The sequence below is a fragment of the Macaca nemestrina genome, chromosome 9 (genome assembly GCF_043159975.1).
Source record: "Macaca nemestrina isolate mMacNem1 chromosome 9, mMacNem.hap1, whole genome shotgun sequence".
Lineage (NCBI taxonomy): Eukaryota > Metazoa > Chordata > Mammalia > Primates > Cercopithecidae > Macaca > Macaca nemestrina.
In genome coordinates this window covers 119472342-119498157 of record NC_092133.1, presented here as the reverse complement: position 1 = coordinate 119498157, position 25816 = coordinate 119472342, and the positions used below count along the sequence as shown (strand labels likewise).

The 25816-nt window shown below is 41.5% G+C and overlaps 1 protein-coding gene across 28 annotated transcripts in view; it reads left to right on the top strand.

Moving 5' to 3' along the window:
- The window catches only part of LOC105480028 (KIAA1217 ortholog), a 910528-nt gene that overhangs the window by 802147 nt on the left and 82565 nt on the right, over positions 1-25816 (top strand). For 25 of the 28 annotated variants that reach the window (XM_071070358.1, XM_071070357.1, XM_071070374.1 and 22 more), the window contains one exon: positions 331-424. In XM_071070358.1, coding sequence (XP_070926459.1) covers positions 331-424 — 94 coding nt within the window. Of the gene's footprint in view, positions 1-330; positions 425-9660; positions 10835-25816 lie in introns of those variants that run through there. The other 3 variants (XM_071070376.1, XM_071070367.1, XM_071070369.1) reach the window with 3 other exon arrangements.

Below are 25816 nucleotides of genomic sequence, written 5' to 3'. Positions count from 1 at the left end.
TTGTCTTTTTTTTAAAGTCTTAACTTTCCATACTCGGCATCTTGAAAGAAAGTTCGTGCTACCCAATGTTTATGGGTGGGGAGCTACACTGGAGAAATGATACTTTCCTGAGGAACAAGAAAAGGAGAGAAAAGCTGAAGTCATTTTTCTTCTTCTTTTCCTTATTTATAATTGCCTGTTTTATGGTCACATAGCTTTTGACCGGCGTATTGTAGATAGCCTTTGCATTGTGTGTTCATGTTTTTTACCTGATCTTTAAGGGCAGGCTAAGGAAATGGCCAAAGTCAGGCTTCTTTCATCTGCCATAGTAATTGATGTTTTTGATTCCAGGAACATTCAAGACAGATCACTCCTCAAAGTGTACAACAAGGATCCTGCACATGCATTTAATCACACACCAAAAACTATGAATGGAGACCTGAGGGTAAGTGTTTCTGTCCTATTTTTAATTTTATTCAGTGGGTCAAAGCATCCTTCCTCTTGCTTTTACTCCTGATGTAATCATACTCTACAGCTGAGTTTTGGGGGGTTCTCCATACTCATCTGACCTAGTGGATCATTATTTGTTCTTGGTAGAAAAGTAAGATTTCCTGGTTATTTAGGGCAAAGGGATTAAAATAAGGCCGGGCACATCCTAATTTATCTTTAAGCAAGGAGTTATGTCCTTACTTTAAATAAATTCTGAAAATCTTCCTATCAAAGGGTCCCTGGTCCATAATACATTAACCGGCTCAGAAGATCTCTTGCATTTTTTTCCTCCAATTAAAGGAAACCTAACATACAAACAGGCAGACAGCAAGGTGCACAATTGCATGGAAAATCTATTCATATTCTTACATGAGCTCTTCCAAGTCCTAACATTCTAATACAATTTCTCACCTTCTAATTCAGGAGCTACCCTGGAAGAATTTTGTTGTTGTGCTGTCTTAAATATTATCAAATCCTCTCTGAACCATGTTGAGGGCATAATACAAAAATCTGCATGATTTGGGAACTAAAATTCTCTAGATTTAGATTGTCTCAGGAGATTATCCGAGCATTCAAAGCACACAGGGATGTTTTGAAGAAAAAAAAAAAAAAAGGAGAAACTGAAAAAGCAGATTTTAAGATCACATTAATGCAGGTCCACTAGAAAGGAATTGAGTTTCTAAAAATAATGCTACATTCCTCTGTAGCAAAACTGGGAGGTAAAAAGATTAGCTTCTCAGCCGCGCACCCCCTACACACACACACACACACACACATTTGGAAGACACTGGGCCATTTTTTCTCATCTTTTCTACAGATTAGCACTTGGCTGGATGCTCGTTTAACTAGAAAAAAAAATAAATGATTACCTTTTATTGCCAAAGAAACCCAGACACTGTTCTGTCTTGGAGTTGCAGTGTTGTTTCTGAGTGAGGCTGTCTCTGCTTCCGGATAGCACATATTAGTTTCCTGTTGCTGCTGTAATAAATTAGGACAAATTCAGTGGCTTAAAACAACACAGATTTACTGTCTTACAGTTCTAGAGTCTGTAGACTGGAAATCTCTCTGGTCTGACATAAGGGGTCACCAACAGTTATGCATTCTTTTCCGGAAGCCCTAGGGAGAATCTTTTCTTTTTTTTCCCAACTTCTAGAGGTCACTGACATTTCTTGGTTTGCTGTCCTCTTCCTCCATCTTCAAACCCAGCATGATAGCTTCCCTTTGATCCTGCTTCTGTGGTCCGTAGGTAGGTACCAGAGCTGCTGGTACCTACCTACGTCCACTTTTAAGGACACTTTAAGGACACTGAGCCTACCCAATCCTCCAGAAAAAGCTCCCTATTTCAAGGTCAGCTGACTGGCAACCTTGACTCTCCCTTTTCCATATAACCTGATGTAGTCACAGGTTGAGGGGACTAGAATGCAGACATCTTTCAGGGACCACCATTCTGCTTTCCATATGGGGTAAGTTTAGAACCAGAAAAGAAGCCAGGAGATCTAGCTGAAAGTGCTGGGAGAAGGTCTGTGTCCTTCTGGACTGGAATACGAATGACGACATTGTGGGATCAGAGCCTACACTTCTGGAGGGAAAGGCCTCTCACGTACTCAGCTGCTGTTATTTTTGTGTCAGAAATGATGTGTGACTTGAATTGAAAGCTGTGTTGCTACTTCAGAAATTCTAGGATTTTGAGGTTTATTTCTCCGGTTATACTTTATGTGTAAACCAGAGCCACATGGAGACAGATTGAGTCATGCCAGTCGTGAAGCATGGACTAAATATTACAGCACCATTTGCCTTTTCTTACTCTGTTATTCTCTTTCTCGGAGACATTCATCAATGTCTTTACTCTTTGAATATTTTTATTTTTTGATATGTCTAGCCTTCACACTGGAATTCCATGGTGCTGAGTTCTGTTCCTGTCGCATAGAGCCATTTCCACACAGGTGCCCCAGAATCGCCTCTAATAATCTTGTTTGGGGCTGGAAGGACACCTGTTTTAACCCTCCAGAAGCTCTGGTACCTACCTAAGGAGCATCAGTGAGGACTGAGAGAATCAAATATTGACCGTATGAACAAAGCTGATCAGAATGCAGAGCATGTGCTACGGGTTTCTGCAGAGTGGTTCTGTTCTTCCTTGAAGATGAAACCCTGCTGGTCACTTTTTCTAGGTTGCCCAGAGCCTACTTTAAGCTCTCATTGTGAGTGTGTGGGAAACTCAATCGTTGTCCCCAAATGAAGGGACAGTAAATGTTCACCATCTAACCAACAGACAAGCTTTTGTGTTTCAATGTGGATTACTTAGAAATGAGAAATAGAAAGCGGTTTCAAAGCCAGCTAGGTGTGATCATGCCTGCAGTTTGCAACTTGGTTCCTGTTCACAGTTTGCAGACACTAAAAGGCATGGAATTCAGCTGCCCTCACCTTTTGGCTCTGCAGGTTGGAATTTTTTTTCCTTTTTTGATGAGTGTGGCTGCATTGCCATTAAAGGGCAGGAAGCTTTGTTGAGCCCTGCCTCTGGAGCCCAGCTGCACAGGCAGCTGCCCATGGTGGAGAAGAGAAGCAGGGAACAGAGCAAGGATCAATTGTTGTAGACTAAACCACACTGCAGGGTGGGGTTAGGGAACTCCACCCTCCCGTATGTTTGCAATGTGAGTATGGCCATGAAGGAATTCAACGCTAACTGCTCACACGAGTCAGTCACTGCAGTCCTGCCCCTGATGTCATTAGACCTCATTCTCCAGCCTCCAGAGACAGCCTGGCACAGAACTCCCAGCTGCCTGCTTATGACCAATAAACATGCATGTCATGAAAAACATCGGTTGGAATAAGCAGAGGGGCAACAGCAGTCACACCAGAACTCCTCAGGGGTTTCGGAGACTTTCCTTAAACAATGAATGTGATATCTTGCCTTTGAAAGAAAAGAAAATGTAAAACTCTCCATCTAAAACAGTCTTCCCAGAGCGGTCTTATGATTGGAAATGTGTTACTCAGGAAGCGTGCTAGACTAGGCCTTAGAGTGTGCGTGAAATGCATGCTTCGTGGGGAAAACGTGTATCTAGATTTTCATCTAGCATCTAGCTGAGCGTTTCTGAGGCTAGTCTGTCTAAGGAGACCTGTGGTTCTCGGCTGGAAGTCAGCACACCTGGCTCCTGTTTCTCTGCGCACCACCCTGATCTCATTTAATTGCATGGCTTTTGTTTCCTTACATCAGATAGGAGCTTTGATAATTCAGTTCCCAAGGGACTGAGCTCACCATATGGAACAGGCCCTTTTGCAAAATTTATATATGTCCTCACAGGGTTTTAAATTCACAAATGTACAACTCGAAGATGGAACCATTCCATTTCATGATTCTCAAAAAGTACACGTTTCTCCATACCACCTGTTTGTTGAAGGAACTGGACAGTTCTCCTGCTTTGAGGGTGACTTGCTAGTCACCAAACCTGGTGGCTTTTCATAGTGTGGGGGCTTCTCCACCTTCTTGTGTGCTTTAAGACAACTTTCCAAGACCCTCTGCTCTCATCATTTTATACTCTCCCTCTTCTCTGCTTCCTTTAATTTCTCTTGCATGTCTTCGATTTTTACTTGCATATAGACAATTGCTAGATTGGCCTTACTTGTGAAATCATTCCCTAATACCCAAGGTAATTGCTGCCTCCCACTCCTCTTCTACTGACCTTTGTGTTTGACACCAGTGAGTGATCTCCTTAGAAATCATTGGTCTCCATGGCACTGCTGTGTCTAAATTCCTCGTCTGCATTCACAGACACCTCAGCCTCCTTCATTCCCTAACTCTTCTTCCTCTTGCGTGTGTTCAAGCGGCTTCTCTAGTTTGGGGTTTATTTGTTTTGTTTTTATAAATTTGCTTTTTTATCTGAACCTTTGCACTTGTGATTCTTATCTTACCACTTGTTTGACTATTACATCGATGTGGATGACCCACGAAGCCATATCCCTAGCTCTGCCATCTCTAGAATTCAAGACCCAAATGTTCAGCTTCTAAGTGTCTTCACATGGAGATTATTTCCACAGTTTCCAATCCTTTCTGTTGAAGAAAAAATTCCTAATATTTCTCCCACTCAAGTCTTTATCCTTCTTGATTACCTTTTGAAGAATGGAGGGGTTATGATGGGGTGTGTGTATGTGTGTGCACATGCATGTGTGCCTGTATGTGTATGCATGCATATTTTGGGGAATGTGGAAGAAGGGATGTAAAACATTGAATTGTCAATGATTCTTCTCTTGCCTGACCTTTGTTCTTCCAATGCATTCACCTGGTCACCAGAGCTCATCCACTCCCCTCTGCAAGGTCTCTAACAGATGCACCTTCTGCCACTGCCTGTACCAGTATTCTTACAATAGCTAACCTATTTGAGCATTTATTAAGCACTTTTGTGGGAATTTTTTTTTATTTTTTTTATTTTTTATTTTTTGAGAGGGAGTCTCGCTGTGCCGTCCAGGCTGGAGTGCGGTGGTGTGATCTTTGCTCATTGCAACCTCTGCCTCCTGGGTTCAAGCAATTCTCCCACCTCAGCCTACTGAGTAGCTGGGATTACAGGCATGTGCCACCACGCCCAGCTAATTTTGTATTTGTTTGAGTAGAGACGGGGTTTCTCCATGTTGGTCAGGCTGGTCTCAAACTCCTGACTTCAGGTGATCCGTCTGCCTCGGCCTCCCAAAGTGCTGGGATTACAGGCATGGGCCACCACTCCTGGTCAGTAATTTTAATTATTTAATCCTCAAGATAAACTTTTGAGACAGGTCTTGGTATAAGTCCCCCTATTTACAGATGAGGAGACAGCTCCTTGTGTTAAGAGATTTTCCCAAGGCCACACAGCCAGAGAGTAGCAGAGATTTAAACCCAGGCACTGTGGCTGCTGAAATTACAACCTTCATTGTTTATCTACTGAATCACCTAACAGTTCTTACTTCCCACATCTCATTCTCCTGTTTTCTTTTTCCAAGTGTCTCAAATTCACTCTCCCTCTCTACATATCTGTCTTTCAAAATTCTACTCATCTAACATATTCCAGGACAGTTGTCTAATTCCTTCAGCAAATTGCTGGCATGAAAAAAAAAAGTGTGGGAGGGAGCGCAGTTAAGTTTCTCAGGGGCCTTCTGTACCATCATAACAAAATGTGGCCTATGCACCATCTTCAGATTTTGAGAAGAACAAAGCAACTGTAAAATACATCTTTAAAACTATTTGGGAAATTTGAACATGTGTTAGGAATCAGGAGATATTAAGGGATAGCTGGTAATTCTATTAGGCATAATAATAGGTTAGTGGTTATGTTTTAAAAGATGGAACATACTAAAGTATTTACAGGTTAAATGACATGACAAATGGGACTTGCTTTAAAATACTGCAGCAAACCAAGAAACGAAAACGTGGAAGTAGATGAAACAAGATTGGTAAAATGTTGAAAAATGTCAAAGCTGGATGATGTGGGTACCTTTTGTTGTTTCCTCTACTTTTTGTGTTTGAAAATTTTCGTAATAAAATCTGTTTGTTTTTGTTTTGTTTTGTTTTGTTTTGTTTTTGAGACAGAGTCTTGCTCTGTCACCAGGCTGGAGTGCAGTGGTGAGATCTCAGCTCACCGCAACCTCCACCTCCCGGGTTCAAGCAATTCTCCTCTCTTAGCCGCCTGAGTATCTGGGATTACAGGTGCACACCACCACTCCTGGCAAAGTTTGTAGTTTTTTACTAGAGACGGGGTTTCACCATGTTGGCCAGGCTGGTCTCGAACTCCTGACCTCAGGTGATCCACCTGCCTCGGCCTCCTAAAGTGATAGGATTACAGGCGTGAGCCACCATGCCCAGCCCATAATAAAATCTTTTACAAAATAATAAACACTTGTTTTTAGAGCCCCAATGAAAGACTACCTACTCCAGGAAGCTTTCGCTAATGCCCTGTCAGAATTCATCGTTCCCTTTTGGGGGCCTGTTGCACATTTGTGTTGTGTTATAATCATTTAAATGTGTGTTCATCCAAAAGACTGTACACTCTTCAAAGGCACAAGCCATATTATGAGACGGGTCATCTTCACATCCCTCCGAAAACCGGTCATGGCATCTTAACCCCTGGTGAGTGCAGAGTAAACACACTTGTTAAACAGGATGCGCTGAGTGTCCTACGGATGGTCCTACAAATGCCATATTTTTCATTTTCTGTCATTAATGAGGACCCACTGTAAAAATATCTCTCTGTTCTCATCACCAGAAATAGTTGTGCTTCTCCTGGTTTATTTTTATCATATGGACACTTTGAATCTTGTAAGTGATCATTTTCCCTCTTTGTGTTGCTACTCTAAAGCTTAGAATTAAATTTGTGGCCCACCCACAGCAAGGGTACAGGCATTTGTGGCGTGTGTTTTGTGTGTTGGCTTCATTCCTGGACTCTCTTTTTAATTTTCCTACTTTCATCTTCCTTTTGTTGCACACTCCACTTTGACTTCTTTTTTCTGTAAAACTGTAAAAATGTATAGGGACTCTATTAATTTCTTGGTGCAATCTATCAGGATATAACTAGTGTTCATTCTCTACCATCGTTGTTCTAGATAGAAGATAGCAAACCTTTTTGTGTCTGCTGAGTAGGCAATGTGTTAAGTACTTTACATATTATTTAAATGAGTCAGTAACTCTGCGAAGTGGGTATACAGATTTCATTTTCACAGGTGATAAGACTGAAGCCAAACAGGTCTTTCCCAAGCTCACACATCTGATCAGTATCAGTCCCTGGATTTGAACTTCTTTCTGCTCCTTTATACAGAGCCCATAGACTCCCTTCCTTGATATTTCCATTTAAGTTTTGCAATTTTGAAATGATGTTCCTACTAAGACTTCAGAACACACAAACTATCCTTTATTAACATTTGTTTCATTTCTTAATTTCATTGTGCGTCTATTTCATGGTATCTTTTTATATTTAATTTTGCTTCATTCTCTCCTCTTTTGAGCATACTATAAAAGATATCCATAAAAATAAAAAAAAAAGGAAAGAAAAGGAGTGGTTTGCCCATTTAGTATGTGTGTCTGCAGTGGCCACCAAACTCAGAGCACTTTTTCTCACAGGGCAGTGTTCTGGTTGAGAAGAAGGGTTTGGGATTCAGGGATTATCAAGTCATCCCATGGTAACAAAAGAATCCCACAGAAATGGAAGTTTCAGAAAACATGCCTAGCTGATCATCTATTTAGAGATCATTCTTGACCCAGCCGTAATACCCCCTTCACTCATGCAATGACAGTGGTATCACTAACTAACATTCCTGATGTGCTTACTCTGTGCCAGTCACCATACTGAGCAATTTGCTTGTATTTACTGCCATTTGATTTTCACAGCTATACAATGTGAGAGGCGTTCTTATTCTCCTCCTGTTTCAGAAGTGGAAGCTGAGACTTAGAGAGGTCAGCGTACTTGCTCAAAGCTACCCAGCTAAAGAGAAGCGGAGCTGAATTTAGAGCCAGGCAGGCCAACTCTAGAATTGGCCTTTGTAATCACGCCTGTGGTCACTACCGTCCTTTCTTTTCCACCACTGTCTTCATCAGCATGTCCATGAGTCATCGCCACATGTCCATGGGCCACGCATTTCTGAAGACTTAACCCAGAAGCCACTCTCTTCATCAAGCCTCTCTCACTCTTCTCTTTCCAAACCTCACCACTCACTGTCCCTTCTCGAAACTTCCATAGAACTTCACCTCCCTGCCCTGCTGTCTTTGTGCACTCTCCTTTTCCTGCCTGCACTGAGTTATTGATGCATGTTTCTTTTTCTTCCTTTCACCATTTTATTCTTTTTCTTATGAATGATGTATTTATTTATTATTTATTTATTTATTTGTTTGTTTTTATTATACTTTAAGTTCTAGGGTACATGTGCACAATGTGCAGGTTTGTTACATATGTATACATGTGCCACGTTGGTGTGCTGCACCCATTAACTCATCATTTACCTTAGGTATATCTCCTAATGCTATCCCTCCCGCCTCTCCCACCACCCCATGACAGGCCCCGGTGTGTGATGTTCCCCACCCTGTGTCCATTATTCAATTCCCACCTATGAGTGAGAACATGTAGTGTTGGTTTTCTGTCCACGCATCTTAAGTGTCTTTCAGCTCTAAGCTTCTCGGGAACGGGGTCTCCATTTCATTCATCTTCATACTCCCTGTGGCTCTCTCAGACAGTGCCCTGCCCTGAGTAGATTCTTATTAAATACCTGGATAGAAAAAGATACTTACTTCAGCCCTTTTCTATCACCAGCTTTCAGTTAGTTAGTGCCTTATCTACTAAGGGCAATCCAATGATTTGTAAAGGTACATGTTTGAGGCTTATAGCACATTACCTAATTTATCCCAGTATTGGCCACTGACCCAAAGGAGAAATAAGAATGTCTGCCTTTCCTCAGTCCATCGGTGTAATCTGATAGAAGTTAATAACCCTGGGCTGAGCGTGGTGGCTCACACCTGTAATCCCAGCACTTTGGAAGGCTGAGGCAGGCAGATCACAAGGTCAAGAGATCGAGACCATCCTGGTCAACATGGTGAAACCCTGTCTCTACTAAAAATACAACAATTAACTGGGCTTGGTGGTGCGTGCCTGTAGTCCCAGCTACTCGGGAGGCTGAGGCAGGAGAATCGCTTGAACCCAGGAGGCAGAGATTGCAGTGAGCCGAGATCACACCACTGTTCTCCAGCCTGGTGACAGAGTGAGACTCCATCTCAAAAAAACAAACAAAAAAAAGTTAGTAACCTGAAGTTTAAGAATAACAATAAAGAAAAAAATCTTCTTTGTCAGATTAAAATAAGTATTCATCAGAAATACACACTTATCTAACCTTTTTTGTGGGGGGAGGGGCTGGATTTTTCAGGAGTTAAATTCACCTGTGGTAGAAAGTAAGCTAAATCCCTAGATAACAAATCTAAATAAGATAGATCTGATTTTGCTGTGTTTATAATTCACTAGGGTAAATCTTGCTTTTATTTTGCTTTATTTTTATTTTATTTTGAAGACAGGGTCTTGCTCTGTCACCCAGGTTGGAGTGCAGTGGCACAATCATGGCTCACTGCACCCTCAGCCTCCCTGGCTCAAGTGATCCTCCCTGCTCAGCCTCCTGATTAGCTGGAACTACAGGCCCACACCACCACACTTGGCTAATTTTCTAAATTCTTTGTAGAGACAGAGTCTCCCTATGTTGCCCAGGCTGGCTTTGAACTCCTGGGCTCCAGGGATCCTCCCTCCATGGCCTTCCAAAGTGCTGGGATTATAGGCATGAGCCACTGTGCCTGGCCCCTTGCTTTTAGATTGAGTTGATAGTCAGTATTTCAAATATCTCTAAACTTATAACGTAAGGGTGATGACTTTAGAGCAGTTAACCTAACTTCATTACTGTAAGCGTTTACTGATTCACTCAATCAGCCATAGTGAGTCAGATCCTTCCTCTGGTCTCAGCTCTCACGCAAGATCCTGAAGATATATTGGCAAAAAGCAATAAAGATACGGACAATAATCAATTAACTCAATAATCAATAATGATACGGACGTCTATAATTTTTCACATCAGTTCAAGCTAGATGAAATCCTTGTCTGTGTTCTATAATTCGCTGGAGTTAACACTGTGGAACTCATTTATGAGTGATATACGTAATGAAATCTTTTTTATACTGTGCTTTTCTGGGAGGCAAAAAAAGATGCTTCTGTTATGATTGATAAGGAAGGACTCTTACGGAAATGATTAGCTAGGCAAACACATTTGAATACAGTGGCTATCCAGAACGTGGGAGATATTTTCTTGCTCCTTCTCTGCTTCCAGTTACAAAGTCTTATTTTTCAAGAAGCAAGAAAAGGTAATATATGCACATCTGATATGCAACTTCCAAGTGATACAAATCTCATCTTTCCTGCTGCGTAGCTGCTTGCTTTTCCTTGTACTATTTTTTTTTATTTTTTGTCATTGAGAGGTTATGACAACATGAGCCATATTGTATTTATAAACATCACGTGTTTCCTTGATATGGCTTGCAGTTTCTGCCAGACAGAACACATGGAAGAAACATTTCTCGTTAGCTCAGCATTGGTTTTAGTTATGCTGATTTCCGGGACAGGAAAAATGCCTTCCTACTCAGAATTAACTTTCATAGAGTAGAAACAAAACCTCTGAATGTCCGTGAAATAGTTTTAACAAGAGTGGATACTGCTCCTTTAAACCACATATTTTGACTAAAAGCTTCCTTCTGTAAAAAACCCAAGGCTTGCATTTAGTCACCATGAAGACAGGCAAAGCTGAAAGCATTGGAGAGAGGGGTGGTTTCGAGGTCTCTGTGAGTCTAGAAAGTTTCTTCTAGAAAAGAAAGGCTCACGGAAAATGTAAGGTAAGAACTGTGCCTTTATGATAAGATATTATCTTTAGAATTTTTTTTCATGCTCTGGCACGTTTATCTTTCATTAACTTGTCTTCTGTATTCAAGTTCAATGCAATAGGAAATTGGAATTTTAGGTTTTATTTTAACTTCTTGCACACTGCTTAGAAGAGAACCTCTCTTTGTTATTGATATTATTCTGTTTTTTTGAAATCCACTTAAATTAAACTGGGCTGTCTTCAATCTATAAATCTTGTGGTCTTGTTTCTGGCTAACCTTATAATTTGGAAAAGGATTTAAAGTGCCAACATAGTTTGCTTTTACAGGTCTTGTTGATTTATGTGCTCTGTGACAATTTTCAGTGTTTTTATGAAGATGTTGACTTACATACAGTGTCTGAGGCAAAGTCGATAATTTGAAGGCATGGTACAAACGAGGAGGGAAATTCATATGTGTCCTTTAACATTCCAGGGAAAAATTCTTTGGTATTTTGTTCTTATGAAAATCACTTTAAATTGTAAAATAAAAATAGCCTTTATTCTGGTCTCGAAAAAAATTTAAAGAAATAGCAATTTAATCTGTATAAAATCACATTTAAAACTTCTACAGTTTTTAAATAGCAAGCTTGATATAACAAGTCTGTTATATCAGGTTTAGTGATTGCCTGAAAAGGTCTTTGACAGAAATTATGTTTACTTGAGATAACTATTCTGTCAACTCTTGCAATAATTCAGTCACAATATTTTTGCATTGATTTCCTTTAAAGGAATTTAGTAGGAGCAATGTCCTTTTAAATTAGTCTGTTTCCTTTCAAAAGTACATGTGTTCATGAATTTGCTTATTCATATTTCTGTGGGTATCTTTATCCCAGTTTATAGATGAGTTAATATACATGAGAAGTTGTTATCCAATGTGGTTTACATCATATCTATTATTTTATTTAGTCATCATCATAACCCTACGGAATAGGTACTATTACACCCATTTTAAGTTTGGAAAACCAAGGCTCAGAGAGGAACAAGATCAAGATCACACACTTGTAAGTAGCAGAGCTGGGGTTTAAATCCAGGCTGTCTTCCTTGTTTTTAAGTCCTGGATGGCACAGCCTCAATAGTAGCTGAGAGCTTCAGGTCTAATGTTTATGTGGCTTCAGGATAAACTATTTTGTATTTTTCTGGAATTTTATTTTATTTTAGATCTGTAGCATCCAAAACCTAGTATCACACTGGTTGTTTATCCAGGGACCTGGTTACAACTTACTCAGAGCATAATGAAAACAGTGAACATCAGATAGTGTAGAGATAGAGAAAAGCACTTTGGATAAACGGCTCTTTCCTCTTTACTACACAGACCTTTCCTGTTTTCTTCTTTGCTTCATGTGCTGTGTTGCTCATAAAAAAGGTTTCCATAGGACAGAGCAGGGAGCTTGTCTGGGAGCTTGATTTGGGAGCTAGAAAGTATCTTTGAATGGAGACTGGCTAACTGTGCCTGCCCACTGCCCTTCAGTCTGCTCGCAGAGCTCTCAGGAGGGGGCCGGGAAGAATGTTAAGGCTGAAGTTGGAGGATTCTGAAGTTAGGGCAGCTGGCTCAGCTGCCTGAGAGCCCAAACTTCACCTTCAACATTGCTCTTCCCACCTCCTCCTGAAGAGTGAGACATCAACACAGCAGCAAAAATATCCTGGTGACTTGTTATGCAACGTAATTACTGCTAACAGCATCAACAGGGGATGCAGCTGCTCCCAACACAGGCTTCAGGATCAAGGCTTCCAGCCCCAGTTCAGCCTAAAATCCAGGATTGGCTACACAACCAACACAACTCCAAGTTGATTGGAGCAGAACCTTCCTTCTCCCCAGCAGGTACTAGGGTTGGCTCCCGAAGAGTTCTGAGTCGCTGCTGGCTGGAGTGCACATGAGAGGTTTTTGCCACATCCCTCTGCCCTTTGATATCCAAACCACATCCCTTTTCTTTGCTCTTATAAGTATAGGTGTTGGCGGAAATTGCCTTTGACTGGGGACATATGTCCTTGCATTTTCAAGTTGCATCCCTTGTACCTACGTATTTTTCACTTGCTGGGGTTTGTTTTTCTGTGTTCTTTGTGGGTGCTCAGCAAGGCATCCCAGACCATACTAGGCTGTTCTCTACCACATCGGCCTAGGCTCCCTGGGTCCCAGACCCAACCCCTTAGAGGGCTTCCAGGGGACCGTGTTTCTCTTGATGCTTTTTCCAACATTTCTCAAATGAGCATGTGTTACTTTTATATAAATTTAGGGGAAGGGAGAAGAACACGCTAATCTTTTAAAAAGAAAAAAGTGCTTTTAAGATACATTTTGCCTACTGGTAACACATTTTCTTCTGTCCTACTTTTTCTTGTGGAGCAGGTGATCTCTGCTTACATGTGATTTGCAGAAGTCATGGATACTCTGTCCGCTTTTGAGGAACTAGAGCTGGCTACCGCAGGTTTGTAATTGAGAAGACAAACCCGACCTGCATCACCAGTGCTCCCTCAAGAAACAGCCCTGAAACTAATAATAATTTTTTAAAAGACACTTAATGGGTACAGAAAAATCATTTAGAAAGAATGAATGAGACCTAGTATTTGCTAGCACAACATAATGCCTACAGTCAAAAATAATTTAATCGTACATTTTAAAATAACTAAAAGAGTATAACTGCCAGGCGATGTGGCTCACACCTGTAATCCCAGCACTTTGGGAGGCCGAGGCGGGCAGATCACAAGGTCAGAAGATCTAGACCATCTTGGCTAATGCGGTGAAACCCCATCCCTATTAAAACTCCAAAAAAAAAAAAAAAAATTAGCCAGGCAAGGTAGTGGGCGCCTGTAGTCCCAGCTACTCGGGAGGGTGAGGCAGGAGAATAGCGTGAACCCGGGAGGCGGAGCTTGCAGTGAGCCGAGATTGTGCCACTGCACTCCAGCCTGGGCAACAGATCAAGACTCTGTCTCAAAAAAAAAAAAAAAAAAGAAAAGTATAACCGAAATGTTTGTAACACAAAGGATGAATGCTTGAGGTGGCAGACACCCCGTTTACCCTGATGTGATTATACACATTGCATGCTGTATCAAAATATCTCATGTGGCCCACAAATACATACACCTACTATGTTGGCACAAAAATTAAAAATGAAAACAAGAAAGAAAGAGGCCTGACGTATTTGGAGTCTTAGGGCTTTAGAAATAGAAAGAAGGTCTTAGGCATCATCTTTTGTAACCCATTGCCCTGTAACTTGAGACCTAGGAGGCCCAGAGTGGTTGGAGTGACATGGTCAAGATCACAAAGAAGAGGCAAAAATAGGGATGGATCTCAAGTCACTGTTCCCAAGACCAGACCCTTGTCGCTATGCAGTGCCATTTCAGCCTGTTCCCTGCTTTTGTTCTCACCCCTCTGGAGCTTACGAGGTTTGTCTTCTTGATTGATTTAGAAAAACACTATCTATTTGACTTCTCTTAGCCATCTTTTGTGGTCACTGAGTCTAGCCAGCTTTCACTTATCCTCTAGAAAGCAGGAAAACTCTCTCTCTCTCTCTTCTGGATTATCTTACTAAAAGAGAACCAGAAATCCTGTAGTTAGGCCAGAGCTGATTAATTGGAAATGCGTGAGCCTGGACTAAAAATAAATGGATTTTAAACTAACCAGATTTAGATTATCCAGTATTTTTTATGGAAGGAGAATAGGCCATCATGTCAACTGAAAAATAGCAGCTGTTTCAAATTATGAGCTACTTTGAATAAAACAATATTGGCTGAACAAGGTTGTACAGTATTATGGCATTGTTTTAAAAAACAGCCCCTTTGCTGTGGCAAATAGCTCCTGCAGTTATGCTGTTTGAAACGTTAATGCATGACTCATCACATTACTTTCAAAGTTGTCCATTGCTTGGAACCAGTGATTTTAGGTGGCAACTAGAAAAACAGTTCGTAAATGGTAATAATTACACGATGTTGTTTTGAATGAATGTTGGAAAGACTGGTAGCACAAAGAACTTGAGAGTTAATATCCATTAATTCCTTAAGTCACAACTATAATTCTTAGTCACAACTAAGGAGAAAAAAGTCAATTTAAAACTGACTTAAAGAAAATTATTAAATGAGTACTAGTACAGCTGATATAAAGATAGAGCCAAAGTGGTGATGGTATCTTGTTAATGTGTGAAGTATAAAAACCAAGGCTTTAAGATGAAGCCTAAATTGAGGGTTCAAGGAAGGGACGGGGTAAAACTTGATTTAAAAGCATACAATTGGCCAAAAAAAAAAAAAAACTGGATGTCCAAATGAATTCTAATTCTTCTCTAAGAGTTCTCAGGACCATCAGCATGTTACTATTTGGGAGAAAAGAAGAGCTACTCATTAAATAGTTTTTTGAGCAGATTTATTTATTTAAGGTCTCTCCAGATAAAAGGTGTTACTACCTAGCTTTTCATTGAAGCTAGAGGACCTCTTTCCATTACGCAGGCAGCACTAACTCACTCCATATTCCTGCAACAGAAAATATGTTTGACTTATCGACACATGTATTTGATTTCTTTCGTTTTCTTCTTTTCTTGTGACATCAAAGGTCGTGCTTTGCCTTGTTCTGGTTTCATTCTTTGAACCTGTTCCTTTTCATGCACCCTTGACAGAGTAGGAAGAGTTCCAAAGAAAAACACAAACAACAAAAAGGAATCATAGCAATGCCAACAATGGGGCAACTCAGAAATAGCAGGGGCCTGATCTATAGGGTGCTTCAACTTTGATGCGTGTCAGCGCCTCTAAAGCATAGGATTGGTGGTCAGGGTCTGATAGCTTCATCTAGAATGAGCATTTAGTACCAGTCCTTGCAGTCACTTGCAAGGAAGGAGGACACGGAATAGAACATTTTGTAGATGGTTGACCCCTTGCAGTAGGGACTGAGGGATCATGATGGATACATCATGGATGGAAATCCACAAAGTGGAAACCGTTTTTGCTTGCCTTTAAAAGCAAATCTAAAAATATATTTTCTAGCAGCTGTGTAACTGAAAAAAAAAAAAAAAAAAAAGTCTGCTCCACTGCAGCGCAACTTACTCACCAGATATCTGCAGGGTTCAGATCTTAATGCTTCAGAAATTTGTTGCAGATTTTACTGTATATATTTAGACCGAGGAGCCTATTAGCTTGCAATCTGAGAGAACCTCTGCATTTTCATGAAAATGAGAAATGTGGCACTGTTGGCAACCTCGGGCTATAATTATGTTAATCTGACCATTTTAAGACTGAAATATGTTGTTTTAAAATGTTTCTGTATTTTTATTATTCGTAACAATGATCTGAAGAAATTCACTGAAATGCTAATAAGTTTCTATTCAGTGTCACTTTGAGACTAGAGCATAAAAATGAGTCAGATGTGGAATTTTGATATTTTTAATTTTGGCACAGAATTTTTATCGACAGATATGTACTCATATACATAGAGTATCTTAATATAAAAACTACCCAAATATAATTTTATATTTTAAATATAGATACAGTGAGTATATGTGCAAAGCCGTCTCGACAGATATGTGCAATAACAAAGCATCTCTACATTTGCATTAAATTCCCAATTTTTGCTATGCCAAAAATTAATTTTGAGCATTATTACAAGATAAATGTTTTTCTATCAAGAACCATGCTAAAGCACCCAGCTCCCTGTTTTTAATATAAATATGGGACAGGACTAGAATGGATAATGTAGTTGAAATTCCGAGAGCCTCTAAACACATATCTTGAGCTAATTAGTTCAGTTTCCTCTTCACCAGTCAAAGCTTGCATTCTGGCCACAGACAAGTAATGACACGGATGCTCTTTTCATTCACAAAAGAGATGTTCTCCCAGGTGGTAAGATGGGAAGGAAAAGAGAATGATCCAATGCCAAGATGTGGGTAATCACCCATCTCACAGTGATTATAGATAATTGCAATTTGAGTCTATTTGTTGTTGTAACACTATGAAATGGATTGGGAGTCTTTTATATAGCCTGATCTGGGTTCAGAATGATCAATTAATTTGGGAATAGGAATGAGGAAAAGTACTTTTTTTTTTTTTTTTGAGACAAGAGTCTCCCTCTGTCGCCCAGACTGAAGTGCAGTGGTGCAGTGGTTCACTGCAACCTCCGCCTCCCGAGCTCAAATGATCCTCCCCCCTTAGTCTCCCAAGTTGCTGGGACTAGAGGTGCATGCCACCCCACCAGGCTAATTTTTCTGTTTTTTGTAGAGATAGGGTTTCACCATGTTGCCCAGGCTTGTTGCGAACTCCCGAGCTCAAGCAATCCACCAGCTTCAGCCTCCCAAAGTGTGGGGACTACAGGCGTAAGCCACCATGTCCAGCCTGGACCGTTTTCTCAAATATGATGTCTTTGAAATGTAATACAGTGTGATGTTCTTACATTGGCTGCATCCAGAGTCCTCATTCTTTTGCCAGTTCTTGTACCTCAAAAACGAAATGTGTCATTCATTTCTTCCATCTGTGAATATATGTAAGTGAGCATTTTCCGTTTTATTCATTTTCTTCTGCCTCACAGCTCACTGAGTAGACCCCTGAATGTTTGCTGGTGATATTAATAATCATGTGTGCACAGTGACACAACAGTGATGGAACTCATTAGGTATTCACAGCACCAGAAGAGAAAGTGCAAGAAGGTTTTACTGAACCAACTAAGGAGCTGAATCAGGGGCTCAGAGAAGTTCAGTGTCAGGACTACAGTCACAGTTATGAGACCATAGCCAAGAAGAGATTCCCAGCAAGGAGAAACCAAGCCTTTTGAGTCATAATCTGGTGCTCGCTCCACCACACCCCACTGCCTTCCTCAAGATGATGGTGTGGAGGAGTACTGATTGACGAGGAGGATTAAACCTTTTTTTTTTTTTTTTTTTTTTTGAGACGGAGTCTCACTCTGTCGCCCAGGCTGGAGTGCAATGGCGTGATCTCAGCTCACTACAACCCAGGCTGGAGTGCAATGGCGTGATCTCAGCTCACTACAACCTCTGCCTCCGAGGTTCAAGTGATTCGCCTGCCTCAGCCTCCGTAGTAGCTGGGATTACAGACACCCGCCACTAAACCCAGCTAATTTTTATGATTTTGGTAGAGTCGGGGTTTTACCATGTTGGCCAGGCTGGTCTGGAATTCCTAACCTCAAATGATCCTCCTTCCTAGGCCTCCTGAAGTGCTGGGATTACAGGCGTGAGTCACTGTTCCCAGCCAATTAAACCCTTTTTAATTAAAAAAAAAAAAAAAATTGGAAACTAATTTGTATACTTCAGTGCATTGGAGGAAAGGTCATCAAAATGGCCCCAGTGTCTTGCTGCCCTAATTTAAAGAAACCCCTCTATTTATTGTCGCTTATCTTCCTGTCCTCTGTGGAAGAAATATTGCTCTAATGTTGCTTTTCAGAAAAGTAAAGATAATGCAAAAAAAAACAAAGGGCTGGGGAGGTTGGTTTGGGCATTGGTGGAAGATAAGCTACCTTTGTTTCAGCCTGGAGCTTGATTCTTTTTGAAGTGAGTTGAAAGCTCTTGGTGCTAATCAAGAACTTTTTGGGGGGGTGGGGATGGGGGAACAGGATTGTATTCTGTCACCCAGGCTGCAGTGCGGTGGTATAATCATAGCTCACTGCAGCCTTGAACTTCTGGGCTCAAGCCATCCTCCCACCTCGGCCTTCGAGTAGCCAGGGTACAGGCATGCACCACCATGCCTGGCTAATTTTTTAAATTTAAATTGTGCAGAGACAGGGTCTTGCTATGTTGCCCAGGCTGGTCTCAAATTCCTGGCTTCAAGCCCGCCTTGGACTCCCAAAGTGCTAGGGTTATAGGTGTGAGCCACCGTGCTCGGCCCTAATCATGAACTTTGAAAAGTGCTCCGTAGATTACAAAGCATTTTCTTCACTTGCCTTACATCCTGTGTGGGAGGGAGGTCTTTCCTTCCTGGAGGCAATGGGTAAGAAGAGCAACTAGACAGTGTGTAGCTCCTTACTCTCTGCGGGCACTTCATCATACGGAGCATGACTTACTGACTTGCTGTCCGTTCTGTCCATGAGCTACTCAGTGTCAGGAGTACAGGCCTTGACTTAAACGTAGGGATACTCAAAGGCCCACCTGGCAGTTTGTTATTGGGACACACGGAAGCAGATCGTGTCGCTGAAGAGGAGGCTCCTGTCGGTATCAGTACCTGGTGGGGAAGAAGGGATTGGTCAATATTTGGCTACACTCCTTCAGCTGTTGGTGCAGCAAAAGGCATAGCAGGGTGTGGGCAGAGATGCCTGCCAAGCCCAGCCTCAGGGCATGTACAACTCCCAAACTGGTTGTCTTTAAGGCTGTTATTTATCCAAATAAGGAGAAGCAGTGGTTTTGCTGACCATCTCAGATTTCCAAGCCATGTTCCCTGGCTGGCTGACTGACTTGCTATTTGAACTGAAAACACAAAGGTATTCCTTTGAAATGGAGCAGTCTTGTGGGGCTCGTGGGTACCCTGGAGTCATTACTTGGAAGAAGTTTTTTTTGTTCCCCACATTTGTAGATAACATGAACATGGGTTGGTCTATTTGACCCGTCTCTTGTGACTCTTGCAACACTCGATACAGATGGACCTGATTTGGGACAGAAATAATACTCATTTTTAGAGGTTCTTGAACCACTGCCCTCCTTTGAAGAGGATTCAAAGGTCAGATCTCCACACTGATTTCTTAACACTAGAATGCAAGATTATTCTAGCACTTCATAGATCCTGGCCGTTATCTGACTTCACGCGAGATATTTGAAGTCTCTGAGCCCAGTTTGTTCATCTGTGAAATGGGAATTATAATGTATCTGATGGAAATGAGATGAGAATTAAATGAGGTAATTTTGGAAAGCATTGGTAAATAGGAAGTTACCCAAAATATTCATTTTCTTCCCTGTTTCCATCTTCTCTTGGCAGATTTAGTTGACAATATTTATAATAGAGAAATTCTAGACAATTGTGATTGCTATCCAAAGGATTTAACCAAGCTCACGGTAGAATGGAGATTGTGATGTGAACGTTCAGTGACCCTGTATTACCATGTCCCTCTACTCACTAAAGCAGTGGTTCTCAAAGAGCACTCCCTGGACGAGCAGGTCATTATCACCTGGGGACTTGTTAGAAATACAGATTCCTCGGCACCACCTGAGACCTACTGAATCAGACACAGTGGATGTTAGACCCAGTAATCTGATTTAGCAAACTCTCCAGGTGATTCTGATGCCCACCGTCTGACAGCTGGAAAACCACTGTCTGAGAGTAACTCACTTGTTGGGTCAGTATTCTAGCCATTCCCCCAAGGCACCTAGACTTTCCTATCTCTTGTCCTTGACCATGCCTTTGTTCCTGCCTACAACACCTAAGAAAGGGACCTCTTTCTTACCTACTGAAATTCTACTCATCATCCATGAACCCACTCTCACCTTCTCAGAAAGGTGTTCCTTAGCCACCCCAACCATAAGAATCTCATTCTTCAATGAACTACCAGAGTGTTTGTCTGCTGCACTCGTCTGACACTTGGCAAAGTTATTCTTGCTTTGTCATATTTTAATGTTCATGCACATGTCTTATTTTTCCTACTAGAACATAAGTTCTTCAAAGGCAGAAAGCATGTCTTACAGATCCCTTTTCCTTCACCAGTCTTAACGCTGGGCTTTGTATATAGGTAGCTACTCAGTAAATATATGGATCCACAGAATCTCATCATTGGAATGGGCCTTAGAGAAAATCTACATGAGATTTCTTATTTACAGATAAAGAAAGGGATGTTGGCCAGGCGTGATGGTTGATGCCTGTAATCCTAGCATTCTGGGATGCCTAGGCAGGAAGATTTCTTGAGACTAGGAGTTTGAGGCCAGCCTGGGCAATGTAGTGAGATCTCAGCTCTACAAAAAAAATTTTTTTTAATTAGCTAGGTGTGGTAGTGCACACCTGTAATCCTACCTATTCAGCAGGCTGAGTTGGGAGGATCACTTGAATCGAGGAGTTCGAGGCTTCAATGAGCTATGATCACACCATTGCACTACAACCTGAGTAACAGAATGAGACCCTGTCTCTTTAAAACTAAAAAAAGTGAAAAGAAAGAAAACAATATTAACACCTGGACCAGAATGCTGGTTCTGGGATTCCCCGTCTGGTGTTCTTCCCCCATCACCCTGCTGCGCCCACTGCGGGGAAACGCACCTGGGGGCTTTCAGAGCCGCTGGCCTGGCCCCCAAACTAGCAGGTGCTCTCGTGTTCTCTGCCACAGACTCCAACTAAACCCAAGGAAAGCAGATGGGTTTTCAAAGCTATTGTCATCTAATTTATAAACCTAGAACCTCTTAGATTTTTTCATAACTAATGAAAACTGGGAAAGTACACATTTTTCATTCATAAGCCTATAAAATTGTGTAACAAATGGCATCAACTCCTAGCCTTACACGCGAGAATTTCCCCAGCTCGCACACTCAGTACACCTAGGATACCCATGGAACTTCTTTTATTTTTGAATAAAAGTTCACAGTGGGGCATTCACAGTGGAGGAGGTGCCTCCTCTGAACCCAGGAAGAATTGGCACGAGGGCTGTTTTAATCTGGGTCCCCATCATTGTTTTTTTCATGTTTATTTTTGAGGAAAAATTGAACCTGGCAGATCTATGAATTATTGTCTTGTAGTGTTACCCTCTGGGACCGTTGCCTCAGACAATCCTTTCTTCTCTTGACACATGGGCTGATGTTGTTCGGCTGAGGATCAGAATACTGGCACAACTAAAACACCTTTCATCAGAAGTCATCCGTAACACACCTTTTAAAATTTGCTCCACAGACACAGCTCACCTTGTGCTGTTTTTTCTTTTGCTTGGTAATAGAACCTACACAGAGATCAATATGAACACAGCAGAATGCAGGCAATGGAATGTGGTTCCTGTAGAAGGGCTAAGACGGTAACCTAGGTCCACAGAGTTGGTTTCAGAAAAGCTGTGATCTAAGAAGGAGGAGCAGTGAAGGGAGACATGAGACAGGCCTGAAGGGGTTAAACCTACTAGGGAGCAATTGGTAGTGAGAAGCTGAGACCACATGAGGCCAGGAGAAAGGAGTTATTACAGAAACAGACATCCTGGGATTTGAGTAGCTCTGTTGTGAGAAGACATTGACAGACCACGAATAAATGGCCATATGGTTTCCAACTTGACATCTGCCATTCCCCAATGTGTTTACCACCATTTACTCTCATGGGCTCTGAAAACCATCTATCTTTTAAACTGCAATTGTATAGCATGAAATTCTACATAGATCAACATCGATTCATTGTTTAAGTTTAGGTATATCATATCATCAAACTAAAATATATATACATTTTAATTCTCATGTTCTAACCATCCTAAAGCTATACACTTTACCTAGCTGTTTTCATATCTATCCTTTAAACTGCAGTTGTAGAGCATAACATTCTGAGTTTTTTTGGTGGGGTGGGGTGGGGGGAGACAGAGTCTTGCTCTGTTGCCCAGGCTGGAGTACAGCAGCGTAATCTTGGCTCACTGCAGCCTCCACCTCCCAGGTTCAAGCAATTCTCCTGCCTCAGCCTTCCGAATAGCTAGGATTACTGGTGTGTGCTACCATGCCTTGCTAATTATTGTATTTTTAGTGGAGATGTGGTTTTACCATGTTGGCCAGGCTGGTCTCGAACTCCTGGCCTCAGGTGGTCTGCCCACCTTGGCCTCCCAAAGTGCTGGGATTACAGATGTGAGCCACTGCACCCGGCTGTATAGCATAAAATTCTACACAGATCAACATCACCTCATTGTGTAAATTTAGGTATGTTAATATCGTCAAGCTAAAATATGGATACATTTTAATTCTCACGTTGTTGTAATCATCCTAAAGTTATATGATGCTCTAGCTAGCTATTTTTGTTCACAATATGATCAATTTGGTCAGTCCCTCCAGTGAAAAGAAAGAAGGGCATAGAGGGCAGCCATGGAGACCTTGTGCCTCTGTGGGCGGTGCATGCATCTCTGAGGGGCGTGGTCCTGGGGATGTCACCCCGTGACAGAATTAGGGTTATAATGGTAAGGGATTTTCATCAGCTAAGGCTCAGATATTTTATTTTATAAATAATCTGGTGCCTGTGACTGATGATGACCTCGTGCATGTGTCTGTGTGTATATACACGTATGTGTATACATATATATAACTTATATGTACATATGTGTACATACACGTATGTGTATACGTATATATAGCTTATGTGATATGGGGATATCTATATAGTACTGAGTGATGTATAATATAGATAGGTATATATAAGTATAATATATACAAGCATACATACTGATATGTCTTAGTTAAATATAACTAATATATAACTAATTGTGTAACTTACTCATTTTGAGGCAAGTAGATAAAACCTAATTGTAAGTCAAGAGAGGCTCTAAATCATTAGAGCTGAAGCCCATTGAGATGCCCCAGTGATTCTTTTCCTTTGCTGTGAAAATCTGGACCGGTGAATGGAGTGAGGCACTTCTCAGACAGACTTGTTCGTGTTTCACACCAAGGCCAGAAATCGAATAAGGAATCCGTCAGTGATCATGCGTGGGTAGGCATGAGGAGCATCGTTCTTTGCAGAATAGCTCGCAGTGTGCTGAAGTGCACAGCAGGTCACACGCAAACAATCGAGGAAGCTGGGGTTCTTGCTGCTTCACTGCTTAGCAGCTATGGGAAGCTGGGTGAGGTTCTTAACTCCCTGCACTTCTGTTTCCCAACCATTCAAAAAGACATAGGATACCTGTCCTCTGTCTCTCACTGAGTTCTGGAGCCCATGAAATGTCACAATTGAGAGCCCTTTGTAAACTGCAAACTGCTGTGTGACTATTGGAGTGTTTGTGGGTGGGGTATGGTGAGCACGGGGATTTAAAATCCCTTGTTAGAATATGAAGTGTCACAAGCAAATAAAGCAATATATCCTATATGGCAACATGTGGTTGACAAGTTAAATAGGAGTTTCAAGAACTGTCATAAAGAGAAAAATAAAGTCTAAGGCACTAAAAAATTGTAGTTGGGTGCTGTAGATAACTTAGTAGTATCCAATCTAGAAAACATTGAAAGGGAGTTGTGCATAAAAGAACAAGGTCCGTCCAGGAAATGGGTGGATGTGCAGAGATGGAGATAAGAGAAGGAGTTGTTTGTACCATCTGTTGCAAGTGGTATAAAGAAGATATCATTTTACAAACTGTAACTATTTTCGGTACAAAAGAAGGTTGTCCTTGGCCTGGAGAACACAGGAGTAGCCCAGCAGAAGATTGAGTATCAGTGAGAAGGACATTTTTCTTTTATCCATCCTACAGCACTGCACAGTTATTGATTGTGGCTTGGAAGCGAAATGATTTATTTAACATTACTTCTTTATTCGGTTCCAGATTGAGATCTTTAATCACTGTTGGGCCCAGGACTGGTCAGCCAGGTCTGGCCACTGGAGGGCTCAGTAGAGTTCCTGTGTCAAAAGATTTATAGAAATAACGCTCATCTTAAATATAGCCATAAGCTAACCGCTGACTGGACCATCTCTTTCCTGGGAATTAAATAATTTTGGCAGCAGTCTGTCTGTCTGCCTCATGTCTGGGAGACATTCCATTTACAATCAAATGAAACAATAGGCTAACTAAAACCTTACAAATGGCAATCTTCCCAATTTTACCAATGCAAACAAGATGAATTTGAAATTTTTTCAACGTAATAATCCCTTCCCTTCCTAATATCATCTTCATATCTATAGGTACAGTTTAGATTTTCTTTGAGCAAATGTAATTTTTTAAAAGCCAATGAAGAAATGAATATGAAAGGGAAAATAGGAAGGAATATGTGTCACAATACTATTGGCTTTACCGGAGCATAAGAATTATTTCCTGTTGAGGTCATCCTGAGTATTTCCTAGCACGTCCATTCTTAACACTGACTCAGAAAGAATACATTGCTTTTAGGCCTAGTCAATGAAAGGAAGAGGGAAAATGAAGAGTAGGACACTTTATACGCTGCTGGGAAGAGTAATGTAGCAATGGCTGTAATGTCCCAAGGTAGAGCAGGCAGAGAAGGGTCTGGTGAAGTCATCAAACCGAAGCATGGGGGTGTTAATGGTTGCACACACTCATACTGAACCAAACTTTGTGGTGAGTTAGCCTGAACTAGCCCTTCTCTGGAGAATGTGCCTTCCACTGAGATTAAGCCACTGGGTCCTAGATGGCACCAGGACACCAGAATATTGTTTAGGAAATTGGCTTGTCTGGTGCATTAGCGGGTACTCTGGGGCCTTTGGAGATTGAGCTCCACCTCTCTCTTGGGTGAACTCCGTGCTTGCTAAAGAGCATTTAACTCATCCTGATTCACCGCAGGATTGGGCTGGCTTTCAAACTCCTGACAGTGAATTACTGCTCTGGTAATGACGAATCCATGCGTGCATGCTACAGACAGTGCCCTGGGGCATTTTGAAAGTGAAAGGAAATTGCTGTGAACCTGGCAGGAAGGAAGGGAAGGCAGAGGTAAACCAGACTTCTCGCATTGAACCCACCGACTCTCATTGTAACAGGGTCAACAGAAGCCACCTCTCTCTAGCGTAATCAACAAGGTTTCTTGTGGTTTTTTGTTTTGTTGCCCTTTTTTTTTTTTTTTTTTGAGACAGGATCTCACTCTGTCACCCAGGCTGGAGTGCAGTGGTGTTATCTTGGCTCACTGTAGCCTCTCAACCTCCCAGGCTTAAGTGATCCTCCCCCCTCAGACTCCCAAGTAGCTAGGAACACAGGCATGCACCAGTATGCCCAGCTAAGTTTTTACTTTTTGTACAGACTTGGCCTCCCTGTGTTGCCCAAGCTGGTCTCAAACTCCTGGGCTCGGGGAATCCTCCTGCTTCCACATCCCAAAGTGCTAGGATTACAGGTGTGAGCCACATAGCACCTAGCCCATAGCAGATGTGGGATAACGTGTTGAACATGGCATGACTTTCTTGGCCAAGCAGC